This window comes from Ovis aries, chromosome 5 (genome assembly GCF_016772045.2).
Source record: "Ovis aries strain OAR_USU_Benz2616 breed Rambouillet chromosome 5, ARS-UI_Ramb_v3.0, whole genome shotgun sequence".
Classification (NCBI taxonomy): domain Eukaryota; kingdom Metazoa; phylum Chordata; class Mammalia; order Artiodactyla; family Bovidae; genus Ovis; species Ovis aries.
Window position 1 is genome coordinate 79,679,509 of NC_056058.1, and position 12,275 is coordinate 79,691,783.

The 12,275-nt window shown below is 36.1% G+C and overlaps 1 protein-coding gene across 3 annotated transcripts in view; it reads left to right on the forward strand.

The window, feature by feature from the left end:
- ATG10 (autophagy related 10) overlaps window positions 1–12,275 on the forward strand; it is a 277,457-nt gene that overhangs the window by 190,855 nt on the left and 74,327 nt on the right. For all 3 annotated transcript variants that reach the window (XM_060415984.1, XM_027970494.3, XM_060415985.1), the window contains one exon: window positions 6,379–6,476. In XM_060415984.1, the coding sequence (XP_060271967.1) occupies window positions 6,379–6,476 (98 nt within the window). The remainder of the gene's footprint in view (window positions 1–6,378; window positions 6,477–12,275) is intronic.

Sequence of the window (12,275 nt, forward strand, 5' to 3'; positions counted from 1 at the left end):
TTAATACAGATTTTCAGATATAAGATGAATAAGTTCTGGGGATCTAATGAGGAGCATGATGACCACAGTTAACAATACTGTATTTTATACTTGAGAATTACTAAGAGAGTAGATTTGAAATGTTCTGACTACACACATATACACAAATTTTAAATATGTGAGAGGATGGATGTGTTAACTAACTTTATTGTGGTAACCATTTTCCAAAATATACATGTATCAAGTCATCACGTTACATATCTTAAACTTACACAATGCTATGTATCCATTATAGCCAATAAAGATGGGGAGAAAGTTGCCACCATGGCTCAGAGGGCAGAGATTATCTTGAGCTGGATGATCAGATGAAGCCCTGGCCAGAGTGATGAGGGAAAGGGCAAGCCTGGCCTATTAAAAAATCTAGGAAAGGCAAAATTCTAGATAGTCTTAGGTTAAGCAATGCTGGTAGTGACTACTAATGACAACAAAAACAATACCACAGCTAAAATATGTGTGTACCACTTTATAGTTTACAAAGAGCCCCTGGTACAGGACAAAGTGGAGGGTCTGGAGCTGCTTGGTTCTGATTCCTCACTCTGCTTCTTACTGTGTGATCTTGTAGGAGTTATTGAACTTTTTGTTTCCTTTTTTTTCACCATCTAGAAAAATTTGAGATAATAATACCTATTCTATAGAGTTTTGAGGTTTGTGAGCTAATATATAAAGTGGGGCTTGGCATGTAGTACCTTTCAGTAATGCCAGCTGAGTTCTGTATCTTAATCTTTACAATAACAGTGTAATATAGGAGCTGCTATTACCCTGATGTGCAGACATGCAAACTAAGTGCTCAGAGAGGTTAGATGGTTTATTTATTCTAGAGTACATATAAAATTATGGAGTTAAGATTCAAACTCTTTAGCTCCCCACTCCCAACTTTACTGCACAAAGCAGCACCAAAATTTAAGTAATATTGAAGAGAAGCTGCCAAAATCTATAGTTTTTTGAATTTTCTTTCAGATTTCTTGAGACTAATAAAGACTCAGAATGTAAAAAGTGGATGTAGGAATAAATAAAAATTACAGAATTAGCCAGCACAGTAGCTGATAAGAATGTACATGAACAATTAACACTCATTTCATATCACAATATAATTTTCTCACTGAAGCAAAAATGAATTTTCCCCTTTGATGGAGCATCATCTCTGCCTTACTGTGGAGAATGACATGAATTTTTATAGCCTTCAAAGCCTTATTGAAGACAATATATTGAATAATGACAAATTTCATTGTGAAAAATCCACCATTTCCACTTTATTTCTACTGACCACATTCAGAACATTTTTCCTAAATTTACTCTAAATAATTTATACTCTCTCTAATGTTCTTTTTGGAGTTATGAAATTTTAGTGAAAGCACGCACCACAGGATAAAGGTGACTTCAGCATACTTGCACTAGAGTTAGGTGGTGATAGTGAAATATCTCATGATGTTATTTGATTCATGAAAATAATAGCCCTGAGAAATTTAATTTAGAAAGCTTCAGATTTTGAGTAATATATAGATTACTTGACATGTAGGTTATTATTCAATTGAGAGATTTTATATGAAAATATTAAATTAAATGCTACTGGCAGTTGCTAAAGATTGTACTTTTTAATTATTCTATTTTTCATCCAAAGTCTCTTCCTTTTTTATCATTGACATTTTAGATTGCTGACAGAATATTCCTTTAGCTCAAATGTGTAATATCATTCTGGATGATAGAGACACATAGTAGGCACTCAATAAACTCTTGTTAAATAAATGACCTTAATTTACCATGCTCACTTTGTAGGTTGCTGCTGAAATTATTTTGGCTTCTACTTCAATTTTTCAAGTATGCAAGGGATTTTACTGAGCTTCTCAGCTCAGTGTGATTAATGAGATTTCTAAGCATGTTGAAATTGGTGCTATCGAATATCTTGGGTCTGAAACTAGGGAGTTGTTGATTGAGTATGCTTATGTCTCCTCTGACTGAGGCCAGATAGAAAAAACAGGCCCTCTAAACAGGGCTTAAAGTTCTTGATTGAAGATAACTTCAACTGAACATGAAGGCACATAATAATGTGTTTTATGAGTTTAACCAAGTATTTGTTTATGTCCACATTTTAATTTTAAATTAAAGTTTTAGGTCTTCAGTTTTCATAAATTGGCAGATGGATCCAAAATCACAAAATTATTCATGTTTCTGCCATATTTAAGGTCTATTTTTATGATGTGATTTTTAAAAATGTATTTGATTATCTCATTTCAATGATTTGGTGGGATTTCTGAAGGCTCCATTTTGGTTGTGGAATAATTAGAGCCACAGTCATATTAGAATATATTATTCATGTCAGTTGTATATGTCATGGCTTTGAAGATATTGCTAATCAGGTCAAATTTTTATTTTTGAGTAAAAGATCACCAAACTAATTTGTGTATGTCTTTGATCATGAAGGTGTGAGCTATGACTTGGAGAACTGATGATGAAGGCCTAGGGAAAAGAATCCACGTCATACTTCATTAAATCATTATTGTCATATCTGTATGTGAGAGACACAGCCATATTATCAGACCTTCTATAGTGTAAATGGTCAGCAGAAACTGGAAAGATTGACATTCTTGTTAAAGCAGCTTGCACAAGCATTCATTTGATCATTGATACATGTACTTTAAAACATTTTTATAAACACATTGGAGAATGCAGTCACATTTATTCGCTTAAAAAAACACCGTTTCCTTCACAGCAAGCAGTTAGCATTCTTATAACCATACGTAAAGGAGTATGATGCATCTTTTGATGTTTTGAACTTATTTTTTTATTCCTTGTAATTGTCTGTTATTTTAAGTTGACCAGATCATTTTTTCTCTCCCATCTCTTTTTATTTCTAATTGGAGAATAATTGCTTTACAGTGTTGTGTTGGTTTGTACTATATAACCACATGAATCAGCTCTAAATATACATATATCCCTTCCCGTGGGAAGGGGATGAGATCATTTTTTAATTCCTGTATTTAAGGTGTTAAATTTTCTCTCTAAATTAGGTGTTGCCTGAAAACTTATGACACCCTCAAATTCTAGCATCAAATCTGGTGAAAATATTCTATAACATTTGTTTTGGGTCTCTCCACAATGTTGCTAGGCTGCTGATTTTTGCCTTTTGCATGAATGTTTCCAGCAGAATATGCAAGTTTTTGACAGTGGTAATTTCCAAACCATTTACCCCATCCTTAGATTGTTGGCTGAAATATTTTGAGAAATAAAATTGAGATCATTACTGATTATCAGAATTTATTTTTCAATTTTAAAATTAAAACAAATTATTATGGGCAAAAAAGAAAGAAAGAAAGAAAAACCTTGTACTAGGGTGAAACAAGAAAGGTGTAGTTAGAGGCTGAAAAGTGAGAATCTGTAATGCCTGTGATTGACTTTTTTTTCATGGTTTGCTGCTCCTTCCAAGTTATGATCGCTACAGGCAGCTCACAACACATAACTATTGGCTACTTTCTCACTGTACTCTTCTAAGACTGTCTTATGTAATATAATACAGTCAGAGGAGTGACAACCATCACCATTGTTGTATTCTATTGATTAGAAGCAAGTCACAGGTCCCACCTGCACTCAGGTGGAGTGATTAACAGATTTCAAACCCAGCATTCTTCTGTGGGTCTGCAAAGCCTTTCCCTGTTTCAGTGGAAATAAAGTTAAGGAAAGCATTCTCTCATTTATCATTTATTCAGTAAATATAAAACATTTGCAGTGTGTGAGTGAGACTTAGAACTGCATAGCAGCACTGCGGTGGTGAAAGGACAAAGGCAGTCTTTACCCTCAGAGACAGCATGGAATAGCAGGAAGAGCACGGAATTGTGAGTCCTGAGATTCCAGCCCCGGGGTAGTTATGAACTGGCTCCATAATTTTGGTAGATGTATATTTCCTGAGACCTTATATCTAAAATTAGTAATTATACCAGCTGTAACATTTTATTATTCTACAACTGATTCTTTTAACTTTGACATCTGAAAATTATTTTAAAAGCATGTCAGCTTTTAATAATTTGATTATTTGGTTTTCTATTTGACACTGACATACCTAAGATGCTATTTCCCTAGCATCAGTACACACACACACACACACACACACACACACGTGCATATTTTGAAGATGTGCAGGGCTTAAGATTAAAGTTTGGCCCTTCTCTGTAAATGTGTTCAGACAACAATATAACACAGATACAGAAGGCAGCTTGTTTTAAACTTGTAGCTAAACATGACATTCAAATGTTAATTGGATGAATAAATCTTGTTCATTTTACAGACATGGAAATGTCAATGGAATAAAACTATTTATCACAAGATAATGGTCTCCTGCCGCCAGATAAATGCCAAGATGAAGATACTTATTGAAAATGTATCAAAATATTCTATTGCTATTTATTGAAAATAAAGGTTGAGGAAAAGTTCAACTTTTCAGGTCAAACATGAGAAGTGCTCTGTCTATGGTATTAGTATATTGCTGTCTTAAACACAATGTGCATGGTATAGAAACATGAGAATACTCTTAAGAAATAATGGTCTATAAATGAATCTTTTAGCTCTAAGCTGTGAGAATTACTGGAATGGTGCATTGGGGGCTAGGAGGAGATACCTAATATATACTGAATTGTTATGTGCCTGACACAGTCCTGGTGTGTTCACTGATGTAAGCCATTCACAAGGATAGAATTTGAGAAGGATTACTATCCTCATTTTCAGGTAAAGTTAAAAGCAAAAGAGTAAATTAACTATACTTCAGTTAGAAAATAACTTGTAGTCACATAAGAGAATTAAGTGCCAACACCAGGATTCAAACTCAGCATGGACTTCAGATCTGCTCTTCCCCTTCACCCCACATCTGTACTTATGCCTCTAAGTCTGAATGCAATACCTTTTGATTTGGAGGGCTTTTGAGTAGATTATTTCTCCAAGTTGTATTGTACCTAATGACCAAATACTTCTTTGGATCTAATAGGCTGATGAGTTTTCTTTAAATGATATTGTCTACTTGTTTAAAGAAAAGAGCACACCCCTAAGTCTAGAGGACTCAGTTGACTCTAAATGAGCCAAGTAGCACACTAAATTCTGAAGGTTCCCTGGTAGCTCAGATGGTAACGAATCAACGTACAATGCAGGAGATGGTGGTTCAATTCCTGGATTGGGAAGACCCCCTGGAGAAGGATAGGTTACCCCACTCCAGTATTCTTGGGCTTCCCTGGTGGCTTGGTCTGTAAAGAATCTACCCACATTGTGGGAGACCTGAGTTTGATCCCTGGGTTGGGAAGATCCTCTGGAGGAGGGCATGCCAACCCACTCCAGTGTTCTGTCCTGGAGAATCCTCATGCACAGAGGAGCCTTGTGGGCTGCAGTCCATGGGGTCACGAAGAGTTGGACATGACTGAGCGACTAAGCACAACACGGCAATAAATTCTAATGTTAAGACCACCTTCTTTTCAGCGGTGTGCTTTTATCGTAATTCCTTCTTTCCGCTTTCTTTTCTGAACCTAGATATCTATTTCTCCACTTTACTTGTGTCATACTGTTCTTCGTAAAATACATTATTTGGGTGATTATGAATATAGGTGAATAACAGAAGTTGCTTAAACAAAGAAAAGGAGGATTGTTCACTAAAGATTTTACCGATTTCTTCGTGGCAAGTCCTTCTCAAGTCCCTCCACCCCTAACAGACAGTGGGTGTTAATGTCTCCCTCCTCTGGACTTTCAGAGAACTGCAGTTTTCCTCTGGCTATGACCAATCTACCAATCAATACAAAATACTGAGTTTAGTATCAATATTTACTGATATATACTTGTCCTAGTTTCCCTACTGGGGAAACACTCCTTACTAGGAGAAATTATGTGCTTCCCTTCTATTCCTCATGGTACCCAACAGAGTGGTTTGAACATTACAGATATTCAGTCAACAGGAGGGTGAAGGAAGCACATGGATGGTCTGATCTAAGGAATAGAGGAAGTATGAAGACTTCAGAGGTATCCACAGTACACCCTTGTGAATATGTGAGTCTGTCTACCTGGTCCTTTACTGATGCTTCTATTCATCAGTTTTCTCTACAACACATGTGGATCTTATTTATTTTGTAAAATTCCTAGAGGCAATAAGTGAGCAGATAATTTTACTGCTCAATGGATGGAGAGAAGTTTGATTATTTAAATTTCCCTCTGGAAGAAAATAGTAATTCATACAGTACTCTTTTGATATATAAACAGTATGTATACTAAGTAAAGGTTATGTAAAAAGTTATAAAATTCTTTCAGTAGTTTTAGATAGACATTAAGCACCACAGTGTCCAATCAATTACTAACTGGCAGTCTTTACTTTCACAGATGGAAGACCTTTAGCTCTGAAGGACATCTGGGAAGGAGTTCATGAGTGCTATAAGATGAGACTGCTGCAGGGACCATGGGACACTATTACTCAACAGGTTAGAGAACGTTTTTGTTTTTATATGTGATTCCTTCCCTCTGCGCGTCTTTTCTTCTAGCTCTGTCTCTCTTCTTTTTTTTTCTATTTCATTCCTCTACTTTCTTACAGATTTCAGTTCAAAGACACTTTCCTTTAAAACATCTTACCAGACCCAGGCTTGGTTTAGCTTCTCTGTATAAGCCCTCATAGCACCCTGTAATTTTCCTTCATAGTACATGTTAAAAATTTAAATTATGTATTTGGATTTTTTAAATTAATTTTTTCCATTATACTGTGTGTACTCTTGTGGCTAGACCTTTTTTTTTTCTCTCCATTGTATAACCAGCACCAGTGCAGTACTTATACAGTAGATTTTCAACAAAAATTTATTAAGTGAGAACAGAAACAAAGTTGGCATATACAACCAAGAAATGGATGATTTAGTGTGTGTCACCTCTTACTGCTTCAGAGTTTTACTCATAGGTGCATTTGCAGGAAAAAAAAGTACTTTTGATGAATAATACGTTTGCAATAGTGATTTTAAAAAGTTGCAAAAATAGATCTGCAAAAGTAGATATAAAAAGTATATTTGCAAAAGTAGAGAAAATAAGTTTGTTAATCATGTAAGTCATTATTACTGTCTTGCTAAAATCAGCAACTAATTATTTTAGAAATTTTCAAAAAATATTCATTACCTTGCAACCAATCATGGTCTCTTTTTTACTTATATCAAAAATCTTATTTTCTCCCAGCCTCTGTGAAGCTTAATCAAAGCTTCCTTTAAAAATGACTTTATCAGCCATTAGAATTTTTATGCCCTCTTATGTGTTTGATCATAATGACAGTTTACCTCCCAATCAACTTAAGAATCCTTAGCATCTCATATGTAGTTCTCTGACAATGATTGCAAATGACCATTTCTTAGGTTTTAATTGAGGAAAAAAACGAGTTTTAAGTATATGAGTCACACACCACCACACCTCCCCCTGCCCCCTGCTCAAAATTAATCCTTTTTTCCTGTTCCTACCATCACCTTCCTGGTTTGCACCCTGTTGCCTCACCTGGAACAACTAGTAAAACCTGGTCTTCTGCTCCTTTCCTCCCTGCCCCTTCCCATTAGTTGTGTTTTCCCAACCATGCAGCAAGCCTGCAGTAGCTGCCCAAGGGGCTATGGTGTGTGGTCTAAATGCCTTGCCTGGGTTCCAGGGCTGCCAATCTCTGGGTCCCGCTGGCCCTTTCCAGCTTATCTCCTCCTCCCCCACACTACACAGTCTCAGCTACTGCCATACATGGCTGTTCACTTCCCCAAACCCATGCTATACAGTGTGTTCTTGGAATTCTTTCCAGTTTAATGCTTTCTCTGTTGCCTTTGTTCTCTCTATATTTCCCCCTCCTTCTTTCACATGTCCATTTCTCAGAAACCACTTCAGCTTACAAAAATGGTCCCTTTTAAATCCCAGTTCTGTAGACCAGAAATCAGTGGTTGCTATGAGGATAATGTAATGAGATATATAAGCAAATCCATCAGAAAGGTTTTTGGCAAGAGCCTTTTATTTTATGCAAAGTGTTTTAGACTAACCTTTAAGTATGTCAAGGTGAGTGCTAAGTGATTCAACTTCCAGTGTCTTGTCAGTGACCACAAACTGTCCAAAAATATAAACTGTAGAGTCAGAATCCACAGGCCCTGGAAAATGCTTGGTTTTGAGAGTCAAAGAAGACAGCAAAGGATAGAGGAAGGGAGCATCCAAAAATATATACGTATTTAACTGCAGTGCCTTTTTTGTCTGCTTCTTCTCAATTATGTTTTATATTATGCACCTGAGCCCAAATCTTATGTTTTTCCTTTTTATGTCTCTAGCAGCCCTATCATTAATCTCCTCAGTGCAAACCAAAGCACAATTCTGGATGGTCTGTGTCATTTTGGGCTTTAATTTCACATGTCTCTGTTCTGACTTGTGACATATAAATAAGATTTTTGAACTCAACCATATTTTCTTAATTTCCTAGTATGATGTTGTCGAGAGATTTTGTTCCACTGATTGGATACCTAAGTTGTTAACCCAACCACATGACCCAATCTGTATATTGATAGTTTTAAATGGAATTGACTAGTATCTTTTATTAATAGTTTACAGGCATTTAAGCATGATCCAGACTGCCTGTTAGCAGACTCTTTTTCCTACTTAGCAGAGTATGGTAGTAATGATCAGATCCTATCACAATAAGAATTACCATCTTAATACCAAGTATGAGGCCCACTTATTGGGAGGGATATTTGATATACCCTAATGGTAATCTAAGTATAACATTTAGGTGTTCCTTTGGAATGTGTCTTATTGGGATTGATCTTGTGGACAGATATCCCCACTTTTGATAACGCACTTTATTTAGGCTTTAGAATTGCTCATCACAGTGTATCTCCAGGCACTGAAGACCTAGCAAGGGAAACTTATTTGTTGCCATTGTACTAACTTGGTATTTGAAACTCATTATGAATATTCACTTTGGAGGTCTTAGTTTTTAATCCCAGTTTAGCTAATGGGTTGCTGTTTATGTGCTGTTCTTTGCCTGAGATCTTTGAGAGAGTGTGTCCTCATTTTTGTAAGGCCCCATATGGAGAAAAAATAGGGTGTTGTCAGTGCTGTGAGGGGGAGGGTGTGGTACGGCACTGGGGAAGAGTGAGCTGATAGGATATTGGTGGCACCAAATAGTAGACACCATTTTGCAGAATTATACTAAAGAACCATTAGCTTGCAGACTGAACATGATAATAATATCCTGTCCTCCAGAGTGGCTTAAAAACAAAAGCAGTCTTTGCATAATATAACATGCATTTCACTTCATTTTCAGGCTTGATTGTGCTCATATAGTTTGTTGCTCTTCATCTTCAGTAATCACACTTCTGTTCCCTCAGCATTTGTCTTGATGATAAGGACCTATTCATGTCAGTTATGAACTCTCTCTTTTGAAGACAAGCCACTCATGAATCTCATACATTTGATTATGGTGATTACTTACCTGCTTTTGTCCAACATCATAGACTACCTATTATCTCAACCTTGCAGCCTAATAAAGAATTTCTAGAAGAAAGTGAACAGGTGCCTAGCTTGGATCTGCCTAAATTGGTACAGTGACTGTCACAGTAATGATCACTGGAAGGTGTGGGCACTGTGTTTTAGGTAAAGAACTCCTATAATCTTGGCAGAGGCTAAAATCAAAAGACAAGAAATCATACTTCTAGTTTTACTTGAAGATATGTATATTTGTATATGTGAGTGTGTAGTGATCAGATAAGTAATTTTTCTTACTATCTTCTTTTTAAAATTTTTTTATTATGGGAAACTATAAATATAATACATATGGGAATTTGTATAATATGGGAATATGTATAATATCTATAATATGGGAAATTATAAACATAATACAAAAATAGAGATAATAGTGTAGTGTAGTGGTCCTCAGCCTTTTTGGCACCAGGAAAGACAACCACTCACTTGCTGTGCAGATCAGTTCCTAACAGACCATGTACAGGTACTGGGGGTTTGGGACCCCTGGTATAGTACACTTACAAACTAATGACCAATCTTATTATTTTGGTATCTCACCTGATCTAATTTTTTTGGTAGCAAATTCTAGACATATTATCTCATCCATAATCATTTAAGTATGTGTGTTTAGAAGATAAGGGCTCTCCACAAATGTTTATAGCAGCTTTATTCATAATAGCCCAAATGGAAACAACTCTGAAGTTCTTTAGGAGGTGCATGGTTAAACAAATAATGGTACATCCTTACCCCGGATACAACTCAGTAATTCAAAGTAACCAACAACCTGAATGAATCGCCAGAGAATTATTGAGTGCAAAAAGTCAATTCCCAAAGATTGCCTGGTAAATGATTCCATTTAGTTAACGTTTTTGAGATGAGAAAATTATAGGTAGGAGAATAGACTGCAGTTTTCAGAGGTTATGGGTAGGAGGAAAGTGGGTGTGGTTATAAAAGGCAAGGAGGGAATCAGGTGGCAATAGGAATGTTCTGTATCTGACTGTATCAATGTCAGTATCATGGTTGTGATAATGTAGGTTTGTTTTGCAACATATTCCCATTGAGGGAACTGAGTAAAGGGTATGAGCAATCTCTTTGTATCATTTCTTACAACTGCATGTGAATCCACATTTATCTCAAAAAAGTTTATTTAAAAAAGGTAAGAATTCTTTAAAAAAATAACCACAATTCTATTATCACAACTAAAGTTGTTAACAATTTCTTAGTATCATTAAATAAGCAAATGTTTGAATGGCATTAGCCCTTCTCCAAGGAGGTTTTCTTCCTTTCAGAATGTTTATCTAGGTGCTATATCAGGCAGAGTGGATCTAACTTTGGGTACCGCCACTTATGAGCTATCTGACCTTGGGCAAATAACAAAAAACTCTTCATGTCTTATCTTTCCACTAAAATTAATGGCAGCATCTACATAGAGTTGGTGCGAAGAGTAAGAGAAAGGGTTGTATACAAAACTCAACCTGTGTCATCTCCTTTCAAATATATAGTTTCTAACACCTGAACTGTGTGCTTTAGATTTGGAAAGCTAGGAATTTTGAGGTACTTTATTTTCTGATTATTTATGTCTGGGGAAGGCTGTCCAAGTGCGAGTAAATGAATGGGATTGGATGGATAGAAGTGGGAAGAAACTCGATGCTTATTTTCCCATGTGATTTCATACATGGGAGAACCGTGAGAGAACCGGCCTAGAAGTCTTGAGTACACATTCTGCATGTCCCAAATACCACTAATTTCACTTAGAAGATTTTAGCATGTCTGAAGCATGCAAAGGTATGATAATTTTAGTGAATTTTCATTATATTTCCATGATAAATCTCTCAGGGTAAACACACACACAGCAAAAAATCTGAAACTGCTTAGGTACCTTTTGGTGAATAGATTGCTTTTGACTCTCAGTGATGCAGGAAGTCACTGGTTAAGGATTCTTAAATAATGAAGCTTGATATGTTGCCTGGTGATTTATAATGATGGTTGATAAACTGATGATTTAATTGTGCTTCCTCTAGTAATAATCTTAAGTGCTCGAGTGAAGTTCCAGTGATTGGCTTTCTTCTGAACTCAGTCTCCCTAGAGTCTTTAGGCATCTCTTTTACACAACATCCTATAACTGACTTTTAACTGTTCTATTTTAAATAATACAAATCAATTAAAACACACAGCTGTTTAACAAAACTTCTCAGTGTTGGTATAGGTCTCGGTGGGTATTTCCTGATGGCTCATAATGACATCAATTTAGTGCACCTGGTAGGATCAGTGTGCACTGGAAGCGGCTTAATTCTTAAATGACAAGAAAATTAAGAAGCCTTTATGGATTGCTGCTGCTGCTGCTGCTTCAGAATCACTGCCAGCTTCATTGCTGGCTCTTTCATGGTGGAGCTTCACTGAAATGGGACCTCAGACATCATGTGATTGTTTTCTCTGTAATTTGCTGCTAATTTGTTGATTCTGAGTTTCTCGGTATTTATTTTGGACATTAATTCATCACCTTAGTGGGTAGATTTATAATCCCACAGTAATTACATCTATCTTGCAGACTTTTCTGTAGAAACCCTCCAGTGTTTTAATAGCACTCAGTAATTCTACCACACTCCCCTGTCTTAGGAGAATGAAATACACTTCATCGTTATATGACCCTCTCTTTGGTATCCTAGGGTAGTGATGATAGTGCTGTTTTTGTTTGTCTCTGTTGGTAATCATTTTTAGATTGTCAATCTATACCTGCATTGTGTCTTTAATGTTTATTGAATGTTGATGCT